The following is a 14,254-nucleotide window of genomic DNA, read 5'->3' as shown; positions in this document are numbered from 1 at the left end:
GTGAGTTTCCTTTCTGCAGTTTCATTATTTGATTTTAAGTTATTTGTTGTTGTCCAAACATATCACGTTGGGCTATCTTTTAATGTGTTCATAATTACAGTTGACATGCATCCAATAATGGAAACATACTCTGTCTCATCAAACTAAAACTTAAACTTAATTTGCAGCATAAGCAAAATGGCAATTGTTTTCCTTGTATTTTATAAGGTTTAATGATGCAAGATATGACACCAATTTAATGGGTGAAATAATAACTTTATTTTATTAAAGGGACTCTCCAGTGCCAGAAAAACAAACCGTTTTCTTGGCACTAAAGAATTGTACAGTACCCCCCTCCCACCAGCCCCCCCATCCCATGTTGTTGATGGGGTTTAAACCCCTTCCGACACTTACCTGAATCCAGCGCCGATATCCCTCGGCGCTGAGTCAGGCTCCACCCACACTCCTCCCCTGCTGACGTCCGCCAGCGGGGTAGACCTAATGCGCATGCGTGGCAATGGCCACGTGTGCACATTAGACCTCCCCATAGGAAAGCATTATTCAGTGCTTTCCTGTGGGGATTCCGGCTACACTGGAGCATGAGAACGTCCAGCATCGTTTAAGCAGCCAAAAAGTCCACGGAATAACACGAAAGTCCTTCTAGCGGCTGATAGACAGCCACTAGAGCAGGACTTAACCCTGCAAGGTAATTATTGCAGTTTATAAAGGGTGATGGGAGTTGGCACCCAGACCACTCCAATGGGCAGAAGTGGTCTGGGTGCCTGGAGTGTCCCTTTAAGGGCAAAACAGTATACATTTTATAATTACAAGTTATTAAGGACAATGCAGTATAATCTTTTAATTACAAGAATTTTACAAATATAAAGCAATACATCACCGATTAATGTGCTGTAGAAATACATCCAGGCTCACACCAAGCTGGGAAGTTCTGTTTCAGCTTTGCCAGGAGTATCAGGTTAATGGATCACCATAGTGTGAGGAAAACAAACTTGGTTTCCTGACACTATATAACCCTTAGGTCCCCCCCCCCCACCCTCAGGGCCCCCTCCCTTGGCACTGAAGGGGTTAAACCCCCTTCAGTTACTTACTTTAATCCAGCTCCCTCGGCGCTGGGGACCTCTCCTAACCCGCCGACGTCAGCTTCCGAGTGGAGCGGAATGTGCATGTGCAGCAAGATCCGCGCGCGCATTTAAACAGTCCATAGGAAAGCATTTCTCAATGCTTTCCTATGGACGTTCTGCACGCTGAATGTGATTTTCGCATCCAGCGTCGCAGAAGCGCCTCTAGCGGCTGTCAGGAAGACAGCCACTAAAGGTTGGATTAACCCTTCAATGTTTACATCTGAAGGGTTAAAACCCAGGGGACCTGGCACCCATACCACTTCATTGAGCTGAAGTGGTCTGGGTGACTATAGTGTCCCTTTAATTAGGAAGGTTCCTACGCAGTGCGTCCACTTGCAGGTGAAGCTTCTGGCACAACTTCAAAAAGCCTCAGCTTTTATAATTATAACTAACTACATAACTAACTTATGCAAGTGTCATGTGGATTTCATTAGTGCAAACATACAATTTCTCATATATGCAATATATCAGCGCATCCTTGAAGTGTTGGCGCTCAAGGATACCTGAGTCTCACACTACAAAAAAATCTGCACACGATAAATATTGTCCAGATATTAAGAATTGTAGGCAATATGCCCAGAACATACCAAAGCATTGAATCAAAACAAGAATCAGAGCTTATTTTAGTTTAGTGTGAAACTTCCAAAATTCGATAATCAACACATTATTAATATACACATTTCAATACAGTAATTCTCCTTAATGTTATTTTTCAAGAAATCAGATTTTTATGGCTCCTATTTCAAAGCTTAAAAAGGAATAATAATAAAACGTACAAACTAATACTAAGAGCGATAGTCTGATCATGCTTTTTCTGACAGGGATTAGTGGTGACATTCATAAAAGTCGTTAGTTGGGGAGATCATAGTATACTTATTTCATTTTGGATTTTAATTAAATATCTTTAATTACAGAGAGACCATCTAAAAATTGCCCAACAGTTCTTTCAGCTTGTTGGTGGATCAGCCAGTGAATGTGGTAAGTTATCCAATTAATTCTTTTATGGTTATATTTAGTCTATAGTGATTTACACACACACAAACGCTACATGAATACAAGTGTGAGAGATAATGTAGCATAGCACACTAGCCTTTAAGGATCACTGTAAACAACATAACAAATGTGCATTATTGAAAGGTTTTCTGGTGCATAGAGTACCTTTCACCCAGTCTCAGTTGTGAGAGTGGCTTATATCTCCACAGATCTGTAAAAATCACTGCAATCACAAGACAGCCCATTGAGCTGTCACAGCTAAAACCATTCATGCTGTTATGATTAATTTTGCCCAAATTATGAATGGTGAGCAATCTGCACACACAAGTGATGAGTGTACCTGTGGTCAAAGGATAAACTGTGAGTGTAGCTGAAGGATAAACTTAAACAGCTAGGCAGAGGGTTACATGAAGGATAAACTTAAACAGCTAGGCAGAGGGTTACATGATGAGATCAAATCCCATAGAGCAAAATGAAAGGCTCGTAACTGGAAGAGCCTCTCCTGGGTCCCTGCAGTCTGACAATTCTAAACATTACAGTTTGTGTTAAAGGGACACTATAGGTACCTTGCAGGGTTAACTCCAGCTCTAGTGGTTGTTTACCAGACAGTAACTAGAGGCACTTCTGGTTGGTTTCGCCTAACTGATGCTGGACATCCTCACACTGCGCATAAGGACATCCAGCGTCAGCTAAAACCCCATAGGAAAGCATTGAACCAACGTGCTTGCGGCACTCTGCATTAGGTCCTCGATGTTGGGGGAGGAGGAGCGAGGGTGGAGCCTGACTCATCGCTGAGGGACATTCAATAGATATGACTTAGGGCCTCATTGCATCTCTATGAGAAGCATTGGCTTGGTCTGAGATCATGATGATCTCAGAAGAAGAGGAGCAGCTACTGCAGCAGATGGAAACTCTAACAAATTAAATATTTATATAGTGTCCCTTAACTCTGCAAAAAAGAATAAGAATGGGAGTATAATATGTGTAAGGTCACAAGGGCAGAAGTGGAGGGCATGAACCCTAATAATGAGAGAGCAAAAGACAGAACAGCTAGGTGCCCTGACCTGGTTAATACCCAACTTTTAATCAATAGATTTAAAGGGATCCTATAGTGCCAGGAAAACTATAGGCTCTTGTAATGCCCCCCCTTAGGACCCCTTCAGTCACTTACTTTAATCCAGCTCCCTCGGCGCTGGTGACCTATCCTCCCCTGCCGACGTCAGCTTCCGAGTGGAGCCAAATGCGTATGCGTGGCCAGGGGCGCACATGCATTCAAACCCGCCCATAGGAAAGCATTACTCAATGCTTTCCTATGGGGATCTTATTTGACGCTGGACTCCGTGAGGACGTCCATCATCAAATAAGTGCAATTTACTCAGTGTAAATTACGGAAGCACCTCTAGTGGCTGTCAGGGAGACAGCCACTAGAGGCTGGAATAACCCTGTATACACCCAGTATGTTTTCAGCTGCAGGGTTAAAACTAGGGGGACCTGGCACCTAGACTACTTTATTGAGCTGAAGTGGTCTGGGTGCCTATAGTGGTCCTTTAAGAAAATCCGTAAAAATCTGAGTGATGAACAACAAAAAACAGCAGTTCTTGATTACCATACAATGTTGCTCTTGGTGGATATCTGCTAGTTTAGTTTTGACAGCGGATTGGATACTTTCATTGTTAAACTTAGCCAACTGATACATTGGTCTGCCTCTATTAAGAACGTTGATACTTCAGGGATTAACTGTTTTGTTGGCAGCTGGATTTTTAGGCAGTTTATTAGCACTTCACGATCATTTTCGGGTACCACCATTCCCGGTCAATCCAGCTGCCTCAGTATCGTACATTGCGTTTATTGTATATACTTCCTTTTTTCAAGCACATTATTTACATTATTATTATTTTTTTGTGTTTATTGTCCATCTCTTGTAAATATTTTGGTTTCCGTTTGTTTTTTGTATATACTTAGATAGTGTTTACTTTGCCTATCAGGCTTATTGATTTATTTTTGTTGTTCATCACTCAGATCTTCATGAATTTTCTCAATATTTATTGATTAAAAGTTAAGTATTAACCAGGTCAGGGCACCCAGCCGTTCTGTCTTTTGCTCTCTTCCGTTAAGCTGCAGTAAGTTTGAGGCTGTGCAATTTCAGCATCTTCGAAGGTGTGCTCTTTTATTTATTTTATGCGTTGGTTTTTTTTTTTAAATTCATTATCAGTATAATGCATTTTGAAGATATAGGTCTAGTAATACAGTAATTTTTTAACCATTGTTTCCGTTTTAATAAAATTCATCTATGCATAAAGATTATGAAAATAAAAAAAACTCTACTTTTGGCAGATATTGGTGATAAAATGGGTACTTGAAAATAATAAAATACTTTTGTGAAACATTTCAGGTTGTCTTGTTGTGGTATCCCAGGATGTGGGTAATACGGGTGTACTGTGTATACTGTTCTGTCCAAAAGGTGAAATAGGCCCAGTAAACCAGTTCTTCCAAATTTACAGTAGATCTATAATTTATAGAAAACCACTCTGAAAGAGTGTAAACTCCAGGAGCTAGCTAAGTGACTAATGGCTAAAGCTAAATAAATAGGAGATGCTGTACCTTTAAATGTACAATAGGTATGATATCTCTTTAAATGTGAAATAATTGGAACGTGGTATAAAAAAAATCACAGAGTAAACCTAACTGCAAATAGACTTAGATGAAAATCTGGACCAAAAGTAGAAAAATAAAAGTAAAACATAAATAAAAATGTGGATATAAAATATATGTAAAAACCGAGTCTGCAGCAAGAAATGTGAGGAATAAGTATCTAAATCCCCAATTAGTAGGGGTAAATGATACTTGTTCTAAATTATATACTTTGTATCAACAAAGGTAGAGCGTAACTCTATTTTAAGCACTACAGTATATGGAACTGCAGGCTTTGGGCAATATTACAGTATATCGCTAATAAACTGAAGCAAAAAACTGGATAGGATAGTAAAAAAGTACCAGTTTATTCCTTGTATTAAAATATTAAAAATACAGATAAAAAATAATTCAGAGATGCCTTACCAGACTATTGTGCCAAAAATTAATAGCAAGGACCTTTGGATGAGTTCAGATGGATATGGATTGGAATGATACGTATTCTGACTGCCGGTGAGGACGGCGTTCGTCTGCAAGCACGTACCAAGCTTGAGCCTCACTTCAGGGGACGTGCAAAGCAGACCGCTCCGGTTGCGATAGTTACCAAACGGGTCCTGCGTTCAAGAATTAGGCTGCTGTTGTGGCTGCTGGTCTGATCCTGTGTGTTACTATGAACGTCTGTCTTACGCATTTCGTAGGGGATAAGCCCTACTTCATCAGAGACATAATACTGTCCATTGCTTCAGTGTTTGTTTATATACACATTGCCTTAATTACCAATTATACAATTATACTTTTAATGACATTAATAGATAACATAAATAAATCACAGAGATAAAAGAATCAAAGATTAAAGCAAATGTCAATGATCGTGTAATATTGAGTTGATAGAGATACCGGTAAAACATAATCCTTGAATTTTTCAGACATGTATAATATGGGGATACATTACAAACAGGATTACATAAATAAGATTAAATAAACAAGATAAAAAACAGTGTTAAAAGACAGTGTTATAAAACAATGTTCGCATGATTACATGAATTCTTGATAAATGAATAGAACAATATGATAAGATACATAAAAACACAATGTATGAATTTTAGTAAATATACTGAGTATAGAGATACTTCATGGAGGAATGAGTTGTGTAATGCTGGATATCAATTGGAAAATAATAAATTAATAAATTAAATTAAAGAGATCTTCAGGGTTAGTTAATCCATTGTATAGATGGCTATCAATGTAAAACCACAATAGGAGAATCGCAAATGTGTAGATAGAAAAAAAAGAAAGATATCTGTATAAAGGAGAGATAGATAGGATGTAGAGGAAGGTCAAGGAAGAATAATGAATAGAATATAACAGAATAACAAAATAATAATGCATAATGTTAGATAGTGGGTGTACATAATTTCATTAGTTACGTCCATTCTGAAATAAAGCAGAAGAAGGATTAGTACTCAAATTAATTCATGTAGTTAAATCTACAATGAGTGTTGTAAAGGAGATTGTTCTTTTAAAGTGCTACTTATGTGCAGAATGTTAAGTGTGCTAATCGGAGATATAGTGCACTATTAGTAAAAGAAATGTGACCATAGATGTGTATGAAAAAATAATAATAACTCTCTTTATAGAAAAAAGAAAAAAATATATATATATATGTTCATAAAAAGGCATTGAGCTCGAAATCTACATTTAGTCCCTTAGGGACTAGGGTCTCTAACTTAAAAATCCATTTAGCTTCTGTTTGATCTAAAACCTTATCAATACTTCCTCCTCTCCAATTTATCTTGACTTTCTCAATAGACATGAATGTAAGTCCTGTGGGGTCTCCCCCATGAATTTCTCTAAAATGCTTGGAAAGGTTATGTGTTGGGAGTCCCTTCTTGATATTTCTAATATGCTCTGCAATGCATATTTTAAGTGATCCCTTTGTACGTCCAACATACTGTTGAGAGCATGGACATGTTATTAGATGTATGACTCCCGACGTGGTACAGTCCATATTAGTCTTGATGTCATATTCTTCTTGGGTGGTAAAAGATTTAAATTTGGTAATGGAGTCTTCTAGAGACGGATTGTTCCTGCATGTTAAACATTTTTTGCATCTTGTAAAACCATGAGATGTACCTTGGTCCGAATTAGCATTCACAGTTTTAAAAGTGGGTGCCAGCATGAGTTGCAGATTGGATGCCCTGGTGAAAATAATCTGAGGTTGATTGTCAAGAAGTTTTGATAACGTTGAATCATTCTTGAGAATCCCCCAGTGCTTTCTCAGTATCTTGTGTATCGTATGAGATTGGTGATTAATACTTGGTAATAAAAGTGGGTGCTGAGTTAAGTGATTCTGTAGTACTTGGTTTCTTACATAGAGTGTCTTCTCTTGGAGTGGTTAGTGCTATGTTCATAGATTCTTCCAATAATGTTGAAGGATATCCCTTATTCAGGAATCTCTGTTTCATTTCTTCCATTTGTGACTTACATACCTCATTGTTCGAGCAATCACGTCTTACTCTCCTAAACTGATTTTGTGGTATGTTCCTTAACCATGTTGATTTGTGATGGCTATTAAAAAGGAATAAAACTATTACAGTCAACGCTTTTCTTAAAAGTCTTAGTGTTGATTTTCCCCTCTTCGATGTAGATATCCAGGTCTAAAAACTCAATGTGTAATTTAACCCTATGTTAGCGTCCAGCAAACCTGGCAAAGGTATAGATGCAATATTATTGTACTGTAGAACTGTGGTCTTTACTGCAGTAGGATAGCTATGTGAGGTAACAAAATACAGTGTGTTTTTTATAAATAAAAATATTATGACATCTAACTTTGGAAAAAAATGGTGGTATAAAGGATAAGATTTATTTTACTTGTGGGCCATGGAACAATATAAATCTTGGGTCTTTAAAGAAGTAGGGTATAATAATATGAAATGTGGAAGCATCCAAGACGGGTTGATTACTTACACAAGGTGCTGTATATTTGCAGACATATTGCTGTATACCTGGAAAAATATTGTATACATACTTACGCTTCTTTTGTTGTTTTAGATACAATACCTGGGAGGCAATGTATGGCCTCATGCTTTTTTCTCCTGCGGCAGTTTGAAGATGTTTTGATCTACCTTAATTCTATTAAGGTAAGTACAACTAGATTTTTTTTTTTTCTTGTGGAACTTCACCCACATATGTCCAACAACACATACCTGCATGCAAAAATATATCCAGGCGATACATTCCTTGGTGACACATGCACTTCCTGTTTACCTTTCTTAGTGGACTTGAAATGGGAGCAGTTTTTTTTGCCATGTCTGTGTCCAATCTTTGACTGTAGAATTGGTTCCCTATAATTATTGGCCTGCTTAGTGAAGCAGAGTGCAGGTGTATGATGTTATATACCAATACTCTGGTTGTAAAGCTTTGGGAGAGAAGGATACATTATAAAGTCTGTGTACCTAGGAGCATTATTTAAATTGGGTTTTGAATTAAGGTGTGGTTTCATACTGGTTAAATATATCCCTGTTCTAAATAAACATAACGTGTGTTGAGCTGGAGCAAAGTAAACAACTTGGTACCCATCAAGGAGGAAAAAACACACACGTCTTAAAGCTGTTTTTTTATATAGCCTTTATTTCTTGTTTAAGATTTCTATTATTGCAGAACTGGTTACTTACTTGATTTGTTGGCCATGTGACATAACTTTTTCTTAAAATGTTATTAAAGTCAACTTTTATATCCATTTTCTTATTTAGAGTTACTTCTACAACGATGACACATTTAACTTTAACTATGCTCAGGCCAAAGCAGCAGCTGGCAACTACAAGGAGGCTGAAGAGGTAAGTTTTTAAGAGGTGCTGTACTTTTTGTCCACCCCAAATATGTATAAAGATAAAATACTGAGGCCATCCCATTTACACTCCGCTGTCCGATCAGCCGTCAATTTTTTAATTAAGCATTTAGCTAGTCCATAACAATTGTTGTTAAATTAACCTATATTTGCAAGATTATAGCTATCTCTGGCAAAAAAGGTTCAGTGTGAAGGGCTATACATTTTCGACAAAATGACATTTGGGGATTATAATAAACAGAAGGAATGGAGGAATATAAAATGTCTATCTTTCAATGGAGAACTTTTAAATAAGACATACAAGTTATGCATTTTGTTGCTTTCAATTTTGTGGCCGAACTGCATGTATCTAATAGAGGGGTTGTATAATTTGATTTCCTCTGTGAACTAATCAGAATCATAATATTGTATAATATATTATTGTAATTTTTTTTGTGGGATTTGATACTCTGCTATTTGGCATTTTTGTAAAATGCTCATGTTTGTTGCTTTCTGCTTAGCATATTTCGGGCACAGAAGGAAATAACTAAAACAAATTGTATAGTGCGATAGAGAAGTCTGTAAACAATAAAATATGATATGTGTAGTTACATAAAAAGCACAATTTTTTTTATTTTAGTCAGGACAGCAAAATAGTGCTAAATGGAGCACTCAAGTTCATATGTTATTGCAACAGTCTACAATTGCCTGTTACCTTGCCCTCAAGCATTGCAAATCCCTGCCTGTTGTGTCCCTTTAATAATTAGAGTGGATCAGTAATTTACATTAATTATATGCATTATTATTTTTATTTTATTTTTTGTTACTGTACAATGTATTTTTCTTACTAACTTTGATAGCTTATATCTGCACCTCTTTATCATGATTTACTTTGTTCTATTTTTTATTTGATTCTCTCTCTGTTTCTTTAGGCATTTCTGTTAATCCAGAATGAGAAGATTAAAAATGATTATATTTACCTTAGCTGGCTTGCCCGATGCTGTAAGTTTCAATAACATAAAGGTTTATTATAAGCCATTTATTTTCATTGCTAATAAAAATTCAAAACAAGTTTCACCATATACTTGAGAACAAAAACAACTGTCCCATCTCTTCAGAAAACATTAATCTATTATACTACCCACTGTAACATAACACTGACACATTAAAAAATCCTTTGGTAAGGCAGCTACAAATTATTAGAAAGGTGTACAGATGCCCACACATTGTCTATTTAACTCCCAAATGAAAACATAAAATGGCTAAACCTCTCTAAAATATAAACCATTATTGAGTCTCTGTGAAGTGCATCAGTGCAATTATTCTGGTAGAAGACAGCAACATCTATACAAAAAAATCTAAAGAAAAACATTTATGGGTATAACAACATGTACCAGGAGTTGCCGATCCCCTAAGTCTCCCATATAACAAACAAAATCTATCAAAAGTATTTAAAGAATTCTTTCCCATTTGGAAATAAAATCCAGTAACAGCAGAAACTGAAGTTGTGCGAAAGGTTAAAAGTAATGGACTTAAGCCTTTTCTTCAGCTGGTATAGAAACATAGAATGTGACGGCAGATAAGAATCATTCGGCCCATCTAGTCTGCCCAATTTTCTAAATATTTTCTTTTTATTTTAAATTCTATTCTTTTTATTAAAGTTTTTATATTACTTTATACATATAACGTGCTTAAATACTCATAGTTTGCACATTGAGTATAATATAAAAATGCTTATATCTCATGATCACATACAATACTATTGACAATGCAATATATACAAAGTATTAGAGACAGACTAGCTCATAAGACCTTAGGTTTGTTGTCCTCCAGGGGCTCGTCTTATAGATTCAAAAATAAGTATCCCATTTGTCAGGCATATTTCTAAGTAGGAGCAAGGTAAATAAAAAGGAGGACAAACAAAAAAAGAAATGTAAAGGAATCTCCAATTAGGAAAGAGTGCACTATTTAGTGTGTTGTTTCCAGAATCTCAACCCACTTATTCCATATCCAATACCTCTTTCCATTTTGCATTGATATTTTACAACCTCTTTTATAGTTTGCCACGATTCTACTTGTTCCGATTTCCAATTTCTTGCTATTGACATTTTAAAAATGTATGAATAAGTATAATTTTTTTTATTATAGGCTAAGGCTGTCATCTTAAGGTGCAACAGCACCATTTCAGGTGTCCATACTTGTCTAATTTCTAATAACCTATTGATTTTTGTTAGGATTTCATTCCAGCCTATTTGTATCAAAGGACAATCCCACCAAATGTGTTTTTCATTTGTGTGTATATGTCCACATCTCCAACAGTAATACATTTCCTTTAGAAAAATTTTTGCCATTTGTGCTGGTGTCAGATACCACCTATTAAGTCGTTTGTATTGCGTTTCTGCTAAATTTAGACAATGAACCGTGGAATATACTGTCTGAAGCGATGCATACCACTCCCCCAAAGTAATATCTAAAATATGAGGTAGAATTCAAGGAGATCCGTTCGTGCTTTAGAGGCGCAGAATCTATTTCCCTGGGATCCACGAAAACCAGCATTTGTGACAGGTTTCTTGAGCACTTTAGTGTCTCACCTCACAGCCACTTGCAAACTCCTCCAGGGACAACATAAATACCGCAGTCTGGCATTCTGGGTAAGACCCTAGATATTACAGTGTTTTGAGAAATATCCCAGTGAACCAGTCGAGGCCTGGAAAGTATTGAGGTTTTAAGCCACCATCTAAATCACATACCCACAAAGTGCTGGGCGAGCAAAGAATCTGCTGTCTGCTGTCTCACTCCTACAGTACTCTGCAAACAGATAACGATATCCCAACTAACCTCTTGTTGCAGAATTATGAGCCAATAGCTCAAGGGGAAAATCTCCCCCCAGCCTGCCAACCCCCCCTGCCCCCCCCCCTTGCTTCTAACAGACTTATATGCTAACCACACAGATGCCTTAGTTAAAGGGACACTCTAGGCACCCAGACCACTTCTGCTCATTGTCCCAGGTAAGTCACTGAAGGGGTTTTCACCCCTTCAGTAACCGGGGATTGGGGGGTGGGAGGGAGAGGGACCCTCCAGTGCCAGAAAAACGGATCGTTTTTCTGGCACTGGAGTTTCCCTTTAAGTGATGACCTCATCCACATTCATTATTGTTTCCAAAGCATCAGGAACTCTTCCCTCATGTTACTAGGTCAATAATTGAACAAGTAATATCAGGGAAAGCAATTTGTATTAAATCAGAATGTCTGTGAAACGCTGCTAATATTCAAACTCCCACTGCAAGGGAGAGAATCATAATATCATTACCCAATCATGGATACATATATATGATTTACTGACCCTATAAAGAGAAATAATGTATTCAGGCTAAAAACATTCTATAGGCTAACTAAAAGTTAGATAATGGAAATGTTTTTGATTTTTAATTTTTTTGGGGGGGGGATATGCATTAAATGAAAGGCTGGGCTGACACAACTTGGCATCCTGTGCCAGAATGCAACAGTTATCTATGTTTTCCTACATTGGGACATTTACTTTCTCTATATGCATTAATGGAAATTTTGTCAGTGTGCAGAGTGTCTCAAAAATGTTTTGGAGCTAACTCTCAAAAAGTGCTACCGACATAACGGTAACTCTTAACCTCTTTTACACAAGCTCTGGTGGTGCTTATTGGGGTGCATAAAAGAAATGTCACTAACTCCATGACTTTCTAAGGATTATTTAATGTATTATGAAAATGAATGGTATTTCAGTGAATTTTAAATTATATAACTTATTTGTATTAATACATTAATAATCATGTTTCTCTGTGAAGAGAATACATTTTCTTGAACTGAACATATAGTTGTGCAAGACCACTTACACATACTAACAATAAAAGCTGAAGCAAATGTATAAAACAATATTGCTTGTTTGCTATAATCTCGTTTCTTTTCTTAATTTTTTTTTTTCTTAACTATAGATATAATGAACAAAAATCCAAGGATGGCCTGGGAGTTATATTTGAAGATGGAAACATCAGCAGAGTCATTTAGTCTTCTACAGCTGATTGCCAATGATTGTTATAAGGTTCGTGCCTCACGGTATTAGGTTGTATCAGAGCTGAATACACTCTGTATTCTATTTGCTGGTGCTATTATCAGTGGTGGGTGGTGACATTTTAAGAAGGTGGGGTGCCAGACTTTCACCCATGGAATTTGACGCCACCTCCTCCTTTAGAAAATCCCACCTTATGATCTATTTGGCTCATGAAATATTAAAGTACCGTATATACTCGAGTATAAGCCGAGTTTTTCAGCACATTTTTTGTGCTGAAAAACCCCAACTCGGCTTATACTCGAGTCAATTGTCTGTATTATGGCAATTTGCATTGCCATAATACAGACTGGGGGGAGAGGGGTGCAGGCAGAGCTGTACTTACCTTTCCTGCAGCTCCTGTCAGCTCTCTCCTCCTCTGCGCCGTCCGTTCAGCACCTCGGTCAGCTCCCAGTGTAAGTCTCGCGAGAGCCGCGGCTCTCGCGAGACTTCCACTGGGAGCTGACAGAGGGAGCTGCACAGACCGCGCGGAGGAGGAGAGAGCTGACAGGAGCTGCAGGAAAGGTAAGTACAGCTCTGCCAGCACCCCTCTCCCCCCACTGAACTACCAATGACACTGGACCACCAGGGAAGGAGCCCCCCTCCCTGGCCAGCTAGCAAGCAGGGAGGGGGGACGAAAAAAAAAAGATAATAAAAAAAAAAATTAATAATATTTAAATAATAAATAATAATATAAAAAAATTAAAAAAAATAATAATTAATAATATATCAAATGCCCACCCCACCCCACCCCACCAACACATACACAACACACACACTGCATCACACACTCACACTTCATTCATATACACACACTGCACTCACACACACTGCACTCACACACACTGCACTCACACACACTGCATTCACACACACTGCATTCACACACACTGCACTCATACACACACTGCACTCATACACACACTGCACTCATACACACACACTGCACTCATACACACACTGTACTCATACACGCACTGCACTCATACACACTCATACACACTGCACTCATACACACACACTGCATTCATTATATACACACACTGGAAATAAATATTCAATTAATATATACGCACACACACTGCACTCACACACACACACACTGCACTCATACACACACTGCACTCATACACACACACACTGCACTCAAACACACACACTGCACTCATACACACACACTGCACTCACGCACTGCACTCATACACGCACTGCACTCATACACGCACTGCACTCATACACACTGCACTCATACACACACACTGCATTCATTATATACACACACTGAAAATAAATATTCAATTAATATATACGCACACACACTGCACTCATACACCCACACTGCACTCATACACACACACACTGCACTCATACACACACACACTGCACTCATACACACACACACTGCACTCATACACACACACACTGCACTCATACACACACACACTGCACTCATACACACACACACTGCACTCATACACACACACACTGCACTCATACACACTCACTGCACTCATACACGCACTGCACTCATACACGCACTGCACTCATACGCGCACTGCACTCATACGCACACTGCACTCATACGCACACTGCATTCATACGCACA

General features: G+C 37.9%; 1 protein-coding gene across 2 annotated transcripts in view; it reads left to right on the top strand.

The window, feature by feature from the left end:
- The window catches only part of IFT56 (intraflagellar transport 56), a 35,214-nt gene that overhangs the window by 19,782 nt on the left and 1,178 nt on the right, over window positions 1–14,254 (top strand). For both annotated transcript variants that reach the window (XM_063427403.1, XM_063427404.1), the window contains exons 12-16: window positions 2,036–2,099; window positions 7,797–7,885; window positions 8,498–8,581; window positions 9,504–9,573; window positions 12,536–12,642. In XM_063427403.1, coding sequence (XP_063283473.1) covers window positions 2,036–2,099; window positions 7,797–7,885; window positions 8,498–8,581; window positions 9,504–9,573; window positions 12,536–12,642 — 414 coding nt within the window. The remainder of the gene's footprint in view (window positions 1–2,035; window positions 2,100–7,796; window positions 7,886–8,497; window positions 8,582–9,503; window positions 9,574–12,535; window positions 12,643–14,254) is intronic.

This window comes from Pelobates fuscus, chromosome 7 (genome assembly GCF_036172605.1).
Source record: "Pelobates fuscus isolate aPelFus1 chromosome 7, aPelFus1.pri, whole genome shotgun sequence".
In the NCBI taxonomy this organism is placed as follows: Eukaryota; Metazoa; Chordata; class Amphibia; order Anura; family Pelobatidae; genus Pelobates; species Pelobates fuscus.
Note: the sequence above shows the minus strand (reverse complement) of the source record. Positions and strands in the feature narration are given on the sequence as shown.